The sequence below is a fragment of the Gambusia affinis genome, linkage group LG12 (assembly GCF_019740435.1).
Source record: "Gambusia affinis linkage group LG12, SWU_Gaff_1.0, whole genome shotgun sequence".
Lineage (NCBI taxonomy): Eukaryota > Metazoa > Chordata > Actinopteri > Cyprinodontiformes > Poeciliidae > Gambusia > Gambusia affinis.
In genome coordinates this window covers 22,941,443-22,953,477 of record NC_057879.1, presented here as the reverse complement: position 1 = coordinate 22,953,477, position 12,035 = coordinate 22,941,443, and the positions used below count along the sequence as shown (strand labels likewise).

At 37.7% G+C, this 12,035-nt stretch overlaps 1 protein-coding gene across 2 annotated transcripts; it reads right to left on the bottom strand.

Annotated features, from left to right (window-relative positions):
• Positions 1-228: 228 nt before the first annotated feature.
• LOC122840905 (heterogeneous nuclear ribonucleoprotein C) lies at positions 229-9,295 on the bottom strand. 2 transcript variants are annotated; one of them, XM_044133694.1, is made up of 9 exons: positions 9,139-9,295; positions 7,423-7,532; positions 6,061-6,329; positions 4,188-4,260; positions 4,019-4,069; positions 3,747-3,913; positions 2,461-2,574; positions 2,189-2,364; positions 229-790 (listed from the first exon to the last, which is right to left on the bottom strand). In XM_044133694.1, exons 2-9 carry the CDS (start codon positions 7,425-7,427, stop codon positions 683-685), a joined length of 963 nt encoding a protein of 320 aa, XP_043989629.1. In that variant the 5' UTR covers positions 7,428-7,532; positions 9,139-9,295; the 3' UTR covers positions 229-682. The 2 variants fall into 2 exon arrangements, with proteins under 2 accessions (XP_043989629.1, XP_043989628.1); XM_044133693.1 differs by having other exon boundaries at positions 232-811; positions 9,139-9,293.
• Between the last annotated feature and the right edge of the window lie 2,740 nt (positions 9,296-12,035).

Below are 12,035 nucleotides of genomic sequence, written 5' to 3'. Positions count from 1 at the left end.
CGCATAAAAATCATTCCGTTTCTTTTACTCTCCGCCATATTTGTTTTTCCTACTGGCTTGCTGAAGTATTATCAGCCGCGCCCCCTCCTGGATGGCGGCCAAATAACAGTGGGCTAAATTGACAATCGATTGAAAATAATTTTAATACAAACAAACTGCAAGTCGATTATTTCCCTAATTCCAACAATAATTAAAATTTATTTTTGGGGCAAAATAAAGGCTCCGATTGATTTTAATGTTTTATTGCAATTTATTTCTTTACAGTTAAACTAAAAAGTGTGTTTATATATATATATATAAAAAACTGACAAACATACACACAAGGTCAAAGAAACTCACTGAGGAGGAAGAAAAACACGCAGAAGCTAAAAACTAATCTGTGGCTGAGTTCCCGTCCTCGCTTTAAGAGATGTCCGTCGAGTTGGTGTCTCTGAGAACATTATTAGTCCATGTTCCCGTCTCCACACGAAGACGGGAAGAAACAAAACACAAACCTGCAGCTAGATATTCCTGTTACAGTAATACTGGACAACTAAACGAAAACTAAAAGGAAATCTTCAGGGACAACATGACAGTAAGGTGTGCGCACCATGCTCGTGTTTTCGTGCACACTTGTGTTTCTATCTACAACGTTGAGTGTTAAAACAGGAGTCGCAGCTCCTTCTGGTAGCCGAGTCTCCGCCTACGAGTCGTCGTCACCGTTCACGCTGTCGCCGTCATCTTCGTCTCCTTCCACGTGTTCGCCTTCCTCCTCTTCCTCCTCTTCTTCCTCCCTCTCCTGACTCTTGACCTGACGGATTTGTGAGCAGAACTGCAACATTAAAATTACTAAAAAGAGAAAAATCATAACATACATACAACTAAAGTACAGTAAATCAGACCAAACCTTTTAGCTCAGGATTAAAAATAAAAAAAACCTGCTAAAGGCCAGAATAATAGTGATATATATATTTTTTAAATTCAGAAGTTTATATATGCAGTAGTGTTACATTAGTTTTTATAAATACAAAAATAAATTAAAATTAGTAAAATAAAAAAGTAAAATCACAAGAAAAATGTGGTTTTAACGACAAAAAAAGCTTCGATAACGTAATCAGCTTAGTAATTTTTTAGATTCTTTCTTTGAAATTGACATAAAAAGACGTTTGAACAATTGCCTCAAAGTCCTGCTGATGATACTTTGATGCCGATGTGTTAAAAAAAATAAAAAATAAAATAAAAATTGTAATTTGTAAAACTGATACTAAAGTATAACTTCACAAGATCTCAGACATTCCTCATTTTAATTTAAAATATTTTGTTGTGTAGGGCTGAAACAATTCCTAAAATGATTCAAGTATCTCAATTACTAAAATTTCTCGAGGAAAAAGTATCTTTGTTAAATTATGTTTCAATAATTTGGAGGGGGGTTTATTTTGCACTGTTATTGCGACTTTTCCTATCATTGCAACCTTTGGTATTATTACCACCTTCTTCTCTTACCATTACAACTTTCTTCTAGTATTTTTACTTTTATTAGTGATTTCTGATGACACTTTTTCTTGTAAAATGACTTCTCTTGTAATAATTTTTTTTTTAGCCTGGCCCTAACACTTCGACGCTGACATAAGAGTATTATGTCTTTTCAAGAAGACATAATAAAAAAACAAAGAGTAAAATTTTACTATCATTTCAGTTGCACTGCTCCTTGTTTAATGTCACAGAAAAATCAAAATTATATTAAGAAGTGAATTGTGGACCTTCATTAATCTGGTTCAATCTTTTTTTTAATAATTTCCAGATTCTAGAAGAAGTCACTCGTTAGTGATATCTGATGTAATATTAAATTCCTGTTTCATGACGTTTCTGGAAAGCCGAACCTCCAATATGAAAACATGTATGACGCCAAATGGTAACGTTTGCTTTTTATTTTTTGCTTTGATATAGTAACTTGAGGTGTTGTTTTTGTGGCGTATTCAGGATGTCATTTCAGGAAGGTATTTGAAAATGAAATTTGTACTTTAAACATTGATTGTGTTTAAATTCTGTCTTTTTGGGAAAGTTTTGCGTCGCAATTTCAACCTTTTTTGAGAAGCCAAGTTGTGGCAAAAACAATGCTTGAAAAAAAGTAGCAACTTTTTGAAAAAGTTTAAGAAAAATCAGTAATTTTAGGCCGCAGCAGCCTGGAGGGCCTGGTAACCGCTCTCACCTCTTCCTCCTCCAGGAGATCTCCATCCTCTTCCTCCTCCTCGTCATCGTCCTCTTCCTCCTCATCCGAGTTGTTCATGTCCTGGCTCTCCCTCTCTCTCTTTATGCCGTCGTTCTTCTTGCTGCTGGAGTGCGGCGGTGAGGTCACCTCGCCCGGCTCTGGCTTTATGCTCTTTGCTACACAACAAACATCAAAAATGTGAATTTACTAAAATCCTGCAGCATCAGATCAACTTAACGGCCGCATTCTGCAGGAAACTGTCGCCGTCGTACCAGACTTCTTGCTGTGGTCCTTCTCCATTCGCTCCAGGCTTTCCAGCAGGTCGTCCACTTTGCTTTTAATCTGCGACAGTTCACGCTTGATGATCTGCAGCTCATCCACCCTCACTGCACGGAAACCAAAGATTAGATTCTGTTCTACAGTCTGAACCAGAAACTAATATTTTATCAATTATTCTGACTATTGACAGGATAAAAAAGCAGCACATTCTGCAGGCTTTTCATTTGACCATTGAAGACTTTTTACACAATGTTAAAAACATTAAAAGATGAAAAAACAAATTTATTTTTAACATAAGAAGCATTTTTTTGCTTAAAATGCAACATGACTATTATTCCCTTGATCATTTGTAGCCAGAGTTGGTAGAAACTAGTTATTTACTCAAGTACATTTACTTCAGTAATTTTATTATGAGTAACTAACTCTAACTTGAGTACTGATAAAGCATAACATAACTCAATATTCCACATTCAAATTTTTTAGTTTTTATTCTCCTAATATTTCAACTTTATTCTGGTAATATTAACGCTTTAGTCTCTAAACTTTATTTGGAATTAAAAAGAAAAAAAAAAAAACTGTCCGTAATATTTTGTCAGAGTTGATCTGAATTCAGTCTTTGGTACAAAGAGACACGAAAACAACAAACATGTAAATGCAATTATTGAGTTTAAGTTATTATGCATTAATTGATTTATTGTTTATTGTGACAGGCAGATCTGTTCTCTGTTAACATAAGAGATGATTGAAGTAAAAGTCACTTTTCAAGAATATTTTCTGTCACTTCTTATTTCAGAAAAAAATAGATTGAAATCAGAAATGGTACGACAAAAAAAAAAATTTAATCAAATAAAAAACATTGAGAATATCCTTTGTTGGTAATTTATGGAAATTTCTATTTTAGAAAAAAAAATTAAAAACAAAAACGGTATGAAAAAAAAAAAAAAAATCAAGAAATTAAATTCTGAATCAAATAAAATTTACTGTTGGAGAATATTTTCTCTTATTTTAATTTGTATTTTAAGATAAAAAAAAAAGATTGAAAAAAGAAAATAAAAATCAGGATTTTATTTTTAATCAAATAAATGTCACTTTTTGAGAATATTCTCTGTCATTTGTAGTTTCTTTTTAGGAAAAATATATAGATTAATATCAGGAATTTTGAGGAAAACTTCAGATTTTATATTCCTAATCCTAATATCAGCTTCTTGTTTTATGTATTCTGCATATTTAAACGTCTTCCAGCTGCAGTGCTGAGTTATTTTTCGGCGAGAGCACTGACTCGTTCTGGACGATGAAGTCCTCTGGCTGCTCTTTGACGAAGAGGAGAAGCTGCTCTTGGTCCGCCGGCTGCTCCCTCCGCTCAGGCTGACCCGCGGCCGTTTGGACGGGATCACGGCCCGCGACAGCGGCGGCGGCGCGGGGACGCGAGACGGGTACGAGTACATTCTGGAACCACGCAGAAAAAAAAAAGAAAGGGAAACAGAAATCATGCTAGGTTGTTGACTGAGGCGCTCGGGGATTGTTTTTTTTCCCCAGACGGTTTTCACTCACCTGTCGTAGTAATCTCTTTGAAAATCATAGTCAAGGTCAAACGAGGAACTACTGCAAGGCAGAACATAAACAACGCAGTGAAAATATGTGAACCTGTCGCATTCCCAGAGAGTTTCTCTAAGCCTCTTTTTGTTCAGCTGAAGGCGCCGTTTGTCGGTCAGACACCGACCTGTACATGTCTCCAGCCGAGCGTTTGGAGGTTTTTGACCGGTGGGGTTTGGGTTCCCCGGCGAGGTTACAGTCTGGGACAAAACACAAAGCGGATCAGTAAGCAGTGACGATAAAAACACTTTTCAGACAAAACACGAAGAACTTTCACATAAATAGTACACTAACATTTTAAACATAGTTGCATTGTTTGAAATGATCAATTCTTTCAAATAAAAACAATTAAGCTATAAGTAATAAAGTGTTTATTAACCCCTTAACTGGTGGCATCCCATCCATGGTACAAATCTATGTTGTCTGAATTCTCTGCCTTTTTCTCCTCTTTAAACTCTGCCAGTGTCCATTATGACGCTTTTATTAGAGCCCCCCCTTTTGATTGACACCGCATTCGACCAATAATGTTATAAAATGGTTTTTCCCCCCCGAGCCAAAAATATCCAGAGAGCAACTTAAACTCATTTTCACATGCCTGTACTCTTTCTGGAATATTTCTGACTGGTCAACTCGGAGACTAAGTCTAAAGCCACAGATGTGTAGCCAACACACGTCCTGTCATAAGGATATAAGGCATTTTGGGGTTTGTTTTGACATGAATCCACCAGCTGCATGCGTAACCACGCGTAATGTGTGCGTCTATGCTGCATCAAAGTCAGGCTCCGTGCGTCCTCATGTGTAACGCCGTTTATGGGACTTTTTCTCACCAACGGAGAGCCACGGAGTCAGAACGTGTCAAAACTAGATGCATTTCTTCAGCAAAACTTCAAAACTCACAGGAGTGGGCGATTATGGCCGTCAGAGTGCCGACAAGCTTTGGATCTGAGAATACCTGAAACTTTTAGTCGTCCGCTGCTACAGTCGGAGCGAGGTGGGTGGAGCCGATCCATGTTTGGAGAATTATTCCCCCTGGCCTTAAATGCTGTGAAATTGGAAGGACTTTTGCTGTTTTTGTTTCTGTTTAACTTTCAGAGTGTCAGATGCGTAACCGTGGCAACAAGGTGTTGCGTTTACAACTACAAGCAGCTGATTAGCAAGTAAAAACTCAAATAGCATCTGAACTACGACCCCGAGACCCTGCAGAAGTGAAAACGGATTTTTGGGTGCAGAGCAGAGAGAGAAAGAAGAAGTTCAATTATTTTAGTAATTATCCACTGTTGGATAAAAAATAAAAAATTCTGCAGATTTTTCATTTAACTACTTGATTCTTTTAATGCAGTATTAGAAAAATGGCAAAAATGGCAAAATAAATAACTCAATTAATTTTTTTAATAAGAAAATAAACATTTTGTTACCTAAAAAGGAATAACTTACCATTCCTTTAAAAAACAGAATTTTTTATTATCTTAAATTAAATGTTTTTTGTAAAGGTTTGGCTTCAATATAGCTCTACATATGTTGTTCTTTCAGCAAATTGCCTTTTTTTGGTCCGTTTACTACAACGATCAATTACTAAATTAGATTAGAATTTCAATAATTGATTAGTGACTTTAGGCCTAGTCAAAACCACACAGCCAGACAATGATTTTAAAAAAGAGCAGCAAAAGCAAACGAGGTGGATTAGCAGTGCTTGCTAACAGGACATGCTACTCTGGAGTATCGTCTCTGCTGGCTGACATTTAGCTGTTAGCATGTCATGAAAGTCATGAGAGTCACAGCAACAGGCTTCAGTCAGAGGCCTTTTCAGAGTTGTGGAAAGACTGACTGCTACTGGAAATCCTTCCTGCCAGTGACGACACATTGACATACTTTGATGATCTGAATTACAATATTTAATTTCCCTTTGAGATAAATAAAGTTTGGCTAAACTTTAGGTACTAATGAGAAGTATTTTACATTAATCTTCAGGTTTAGTCTCTGGCAGAAGCTAAAGTTCTCACCCAGAACTTGCCCGACGATCATCCTCCCGTCTTCGCCCGTGACGGCGGCCCGGGCGTTCCTCTCGTTGGCGTACTGAACGAAGGCGTAGCCCTTGTGGACGGAGCAGCCGACGATCTTCCCATACTTGGAGAAGATGGCCTCCACGTCCGCCTTGGTGACCAGCAGGGTGTTGAGGTTGCCGATGAAGACCCGGGAGTTGAGGGAGCGCGGGTCGGTCTTGTTGGTGACGTTGCTGCTGGCCATGAGGCTGGAAGTGGAGGATGAGCGTCTGACGGAGAGAGAGAGAGAGAAACAGACGGACAAAACGAATACGAAGGTTTGAGATTTTCAGGAAGGATGAGAGACGCTTCAGTCCTCTGAGAGTCTGAGAAGTTAGGCTTCCAACAGCTTTCTGTGGAGCAGAAATCTACAAAAGAAAGGAGTTCTCTAGAGATGCATCAATCAATCTGATCATTTGTGATCAATTAGTCAAAAATTGTTGCTTTCTCCTGATTACTACCAATTAAAAACAATCAGTAGTTTTGGTCTAAACACACAAACCCAAAGCACAAACTTTATTTATACATTTTTTTCTTTCTAAACTCTATCCAGAAAAATCTTCTATGCCTCAATTAATAATCCTTAAAATATTCTTAATAAATCCGTCTTCGCAGGTTAAGTATTGATCGACACATCTCTAGCTCTTCAGCTGCTCGAAATCGTTTCACTCATTCAAACAATCATCTTAATTCTCATTATTAAACCTGCTGCACTGGTTGTACTGGAAAAAATAATAAACATCATCAGGCTTCAGAAACGTAAATTAAAACCACATGAAGCTGTGTGACAAACTTAAAAATAAACATTCATGCAGCACTAGCGGTTGTTTTTCTCACATAACAGATATAAAGCATCAAACATGTAAATGATTTCATAAAAGGAAGCAGGGACTTCTGTAGGTTAATGCAAAAACTAAAAATATTATTCAGAGACGCTTCCTCTGCACATATTGTTTCATGCGGACGCAGCCTAAACACTTCATGTTCCTCTAACCCAGCCGAACACACGCTGCAGTTTCTCATGTGGACAAACAGAAAGCTTTTAAAGTAAATAACGCTCCGGTTCTTGTAACACGCACGAGAAGCGGACGCACATAAGGAAGTTATGCAGAGCAGCTTAAATGTCACCTGTGAGAAACGCACTCGTTTGTGTTTTTGTTGTATATTTTTATGGCCTCGCCGCTCCTTTTAAGATCAGATTTTTGCTGTTTGCAGGGGGAGAACCATGAAAACATCAGTGGTATGGACAATAACTCTGCCCCCCCTCCTGCTGATAGAGAAGGAAAGCGCAGTGGGGGGGGGGTTTATTCAACATTCACTCACTCCATAGCGTCTGTGTGCGGGGATCTCGTCTGCCTGACGTTTGACACAGTGGGCTGGGCTCAGTTTGGGCTGGTGTCTGGACCTTCACCTTCGCCCCCTGGCGATTTTTACTGAGGCGACAGAAAACACATCCTCAGTCAAGCTGGGCAAGGTTATCGTTCACCAAATCTTACCTGGGCTGGAAGGAGTGTGTGCAGGAACTCCAGAACATACACCACGCAAAAACTAGGTGCTTAATGCACCTTAGAGCTACAGCGAGGCAGTTTCAATTTAAATCTAAATTAAAAAGGTTAAGAAATCAATCTAAGACACAAAAACATTACATTATATAACACCAACTACTTTAAATCTGATAACTTTTGACTAAATCTGTTTATTCAAGCAGTAAAATGTTCAAATATCTTCCATCAAAGCAAACCATTAGTAAAACCATCTATTTGACAGATTTTTACATTTTTTATTCACACTTAAATCACTAAAGTGTAAAGATGCTGCAAAAACATCAAGGATGGGCAACTGTGGTACTGAACCGCCTGCGTCCTGCAGGTTTTAGATGTGTTTTGCTCCAACAAAGCATAATTTTAATTTCAGAAACACCTCAAAACTTAAAAAAATAAAAAACTTTGCATTTATAACAAAATAGCTGCAGATAAACCGACAGTATTACTTGTAACTACAATGAGAAAAGCAGCATTTCAACATACAACAGCATCCATGTTAGTGGAGTCTCTCAGTTATGTGAATGGATATATTTTATATTCTTTATATGACTGAGGACCATTCCCTACAATAATCCCATTGGTCATTAATCCTCTGCGTATTAATTGACTTTTAACCTTTTATTTACATGCTAAACATGAGGATGGAATGTAGAAGCCTTAAGAGGATGTACCTATAAGTGAATGCAGAGAAACACATAATAACAGCCAAAGAAGACACGTTTAATACATCATGTTTAATTAAATGTGCATTTATCATGTTATGTGTTAAAACTTTCAATCCAAAGCTTTAAAAAAAAATCACCATGCGAGGGAAAAACTGGGGAAAACTCCGTTTAAAAAAAAAGGTGAAGACAAAGTGAGAAAAAAAAATGTCCGAAGACAACATTCACAAAAACAACCCAAATCAATCAACAACACACCCGCCTGGACACCAACAGCGCCCTCTTCTGAGCTCAAGTGTGAATCACAAGGCCTGCGCTTGCCTTAGTAGCGCTCCATGCCGGCTAGCGCTGCAAGCGTTAGCTAACCACCAACTAAAAAAAAAGCACGGAAAAATAACCAATCTGACCAGTTTTTGTGAAAAAAAAATATCAAAACCTGAAAAATTCTGATAAATATGCCGTCAATAATCTGAAAGGGATTAAAATTTTGCTGCCTCTGACGATGTTAGCTGAAGCTAACGTTAGCTGTCCGACTGTCTGAAAAGCGAGCCAAAAACAAATCAGTCCCGTCAAAGAAAAATATAAAGCTAGGCAAACTTGAAAAAATAGTTCAAAGTGTATCTAAGATGCTCCCAACATGTTGTGGCGCTAAAAAACCCCAATCTGCGTTTTTTGTCGAGGGGGACGAGCATTTCCACGTTAGCTAAGCCAGCTAACCCTGCTAGCCAGCACATTCTGTCCACTCGCAAAATGGAAAATCACCGTGGAAAAAATCCAAAAAGAAAAGAAAAAGGAGGGAAAAATGAAAAAATGTCTGGGGACAAAATACTCACCACGACCTGTACGTGCAAAATGTCTTGTTATTTCGTAAAATCGGTCAAATTGTAATTTAGGTCGTCCTTTTTGGTGCACAAGCGATTCGCCCCCTTTGAACAGCAAGCTAAAGCAAAAGGCTATGGCGCAGTGATGAGAAGGATGCGTTGGTTTTGATTTACGGAGCAAACTGGAGGGGCGGCGTCTCTAAGAAAATCACGACACTATAAATTTGGCTACATCCGGTGTGACCAGGTGAGAAAAACATCATAAGGACCGTACTCTGGACAAAATATTTAAATTTCTTTGCTTTCAACTTTATGAACGCAAATTTTATTTTAAAAATAGTATTTATGAATTCTAAAATAAACAAATAGCAAAATAAAGAGTATAAGTTGAAAAGCAAGTACTATAATGTAAAGTAATATAATTTATAAAATAAACTTCAATAATGTAAAATATAAATAATAGATTTTATGTAAATTACGTGAATTAACTTGCAGTAATTTTTCAAAACAAATTTTAAATGCACATGTTCAATTGATTTTACCCTAGTTATATTTTAAAGGTTTTAATGTGCCTAATTGGACCTCTTCTATAAAGAAGATTCAACTTATATTTACTGGAGAAGAATCTAGAAAGCTTGTTATGTGCTGCAGCAGGCAGCCGGCAGAGGGCAGTGTTCTCTAAAGAAATAAATCCAGGAGAGGTTCGGCGTGTTCATTAAACATATGTGAGGCCATGACACTCAAACAACACATGGGAAAATACATAAATTATTTTTGTGTGCAGTATTTTGAATTACTTCAAGCTAATAATGCATAACATGACGTTTCCACTGGTGCTGCTGAGGGCTGACAACTACAGAGGGAATTGTTTCACCAGATGTATGAATAAACAAAAAAAAAACAGATGTTAAAATGTTTGCATAAATAGGCAGAAGACAATTTAAAACAGGCACAAAGATTATGTGTTTGGGAAATTCAGTGTTGTCCATGAAGTTTAAATAGCTGTGTTTTATTTGTGGTTTTAAGAAGAAATACAGTTTATCTTTCAAGAATAGGTAAAAACATATTTTATATGACTTTCTGTAGTTCAGAGTGAGCATCAGAATGGAAAAGAAGAAAGATTTTGACTGGACCATTTTCTGTCGTAGAAAATTAGTGTCCTCAGTTGCAGGCTTCTTTAAATTTGGTGTAATGCAGACCCTCTGATGACTACAATGTAGAATATCAAAATGGTTATCTTACCAAACTGGCTGTTTTATTGGTCTCTGCAGTCACCAGATCTAAATCCCATTAAGCTCCTTTGGGATGTGGAGAAATGGACGATTCAAGGCAAGAATCTACAAGAACTGGACCAAATCGCTGCATAACTTATTTGAACATATCCCTCAAAGATTAAAGGCTGTTTTGAAGGAAAAGGTGGACCAACCTGGTTCTAGAAGTGCTAAAAAACCCTTAATTTGTATATTGCTTTATCAAGTCAGAGGACTCCAAAGCACTTATCCCAATAAAGTACTCAAATATTCTTATATTGCTGTAATTTATCTTGCTGTACAGAACGTTTTGGCTGAAATGTTCAGGTGATCCATGCAGGTTAATATAAAATATTGGTTCTTATTCTTGCCCAACAGCACTTCTTTCAACATTTCTCCTTGATAATATAAAATACTTTTAGCAATCTGAGCAAATTAAAAATTTATATCATGAATTTTTATGACCTCATTTAAAGTGCCTTTTTTAAAAAGGTTAATCTTTTATTTCCTAGCTTTTATGTAACACCAGAAAGTTCCAATAAATCCATAATGAATAAGGGATAAAAACATTGTACCAATTGCAACATCAAGAAATCTTTCCCAGTTTGGCTTTTGGTCCATTAAAGATGAAAATAAACTGCAGCTCACAGGAGGAGGTGTGTCGTTTTTGGATTAAATATTCGTGTGACCCTTTGCTTAAATTTTCACTTTGCCACTTTAGGGAGAAAGGGCCACAAACAAAACAGACTGATACCAGCTGTTTTCTGCATCTAGTTAGCGAAGAAACCCCTATGTCCCAATTTTTCCTGGAGAATATGTTCTTTTGTGAATTGTTTTTGCCCATCTGGTTTTGTTTGGAACAGCAGCATCCCAGTGGACTTGTTTACAGCTCAGAACATCATCTCGAGACGAGAAACTCTGACTTGCAGGTTTTACCATCCAGCCTTGTACAGAGAAGACATGTTTTTTGCGTTGTTTGCCTCCTTTGTGTATTCTTTACAGCTAGAGGACAAGCAGGACATTTGACAGGCCATTGTACAACCTTTGATTGTGATTGTTTCAAATGTTGGCGCAATAAAAGCCCTGTGCTATCTAAATGTCAGGACTGGCAGTAATGGAGGGGTAAAGGGTGTCATTAAGTTTCAGTCCATTACGGATTATACAGCAAAGCTGATGATGGGAGAGATAAACCATTGGAAACTGTACAGACCAGAAACCAGAACGTGGTCAGTGTGAGGTCAGTACTTACGACCTCAAACATACTGAGATAAAATTGCAGGGAAACCACTGGAAATAAAAATACCATAAAGTGAAGAGGAGCCATGTGAACTCATAATCATTGCAAATTGTGAGTTATTATATAGGGATATCGGCAAACTGTAGAGGGAAAAAACAGATATAAAACAGCTTTTAGACCGGCGGTTTTCAAAGTGTGAGGCGCGCCTCCCCGGGGGGGCGCCAGAGTACTTTAGGGGAGGCGCGGTGCGAGGGAAAAAAATAAACCGGAAAAGCTATCTGCTTGCTGTCTACTGATGTGAGAAACGTCTTTTACGCATTACGATCAACTCTGTGGATTTAGGAAAAAGTTGGTACTGTGGGTGCGCGGAGCGGGATCAGTGGAAATGTTTCCCCTTAGAGGATGTTTTGGCCAGTGACGCC

What these genes read in the sequence shown, in the direction of transcription:
- LOC122840905 (XM_044133693.1), bottom strand. An exon ending in GATCGTCGGGCAAGTTCTGG is followed by an intron (nt 4,261 to 6,060) that starts GTGAGAACTTTA and finishes GTTTTGTCCCAG; the next exon opens with ACTGTAACCTCGCCGGGGAA. An exon ending in TCGGCTGGAGACATGTACAG is followed by an intron (nt 4,070 to 4,187) that starts GTCGGTGTCTGA and finishes TCTGCCTTGCAG; the next exon opens with TAGTTCCTCGTTTGACCTTG.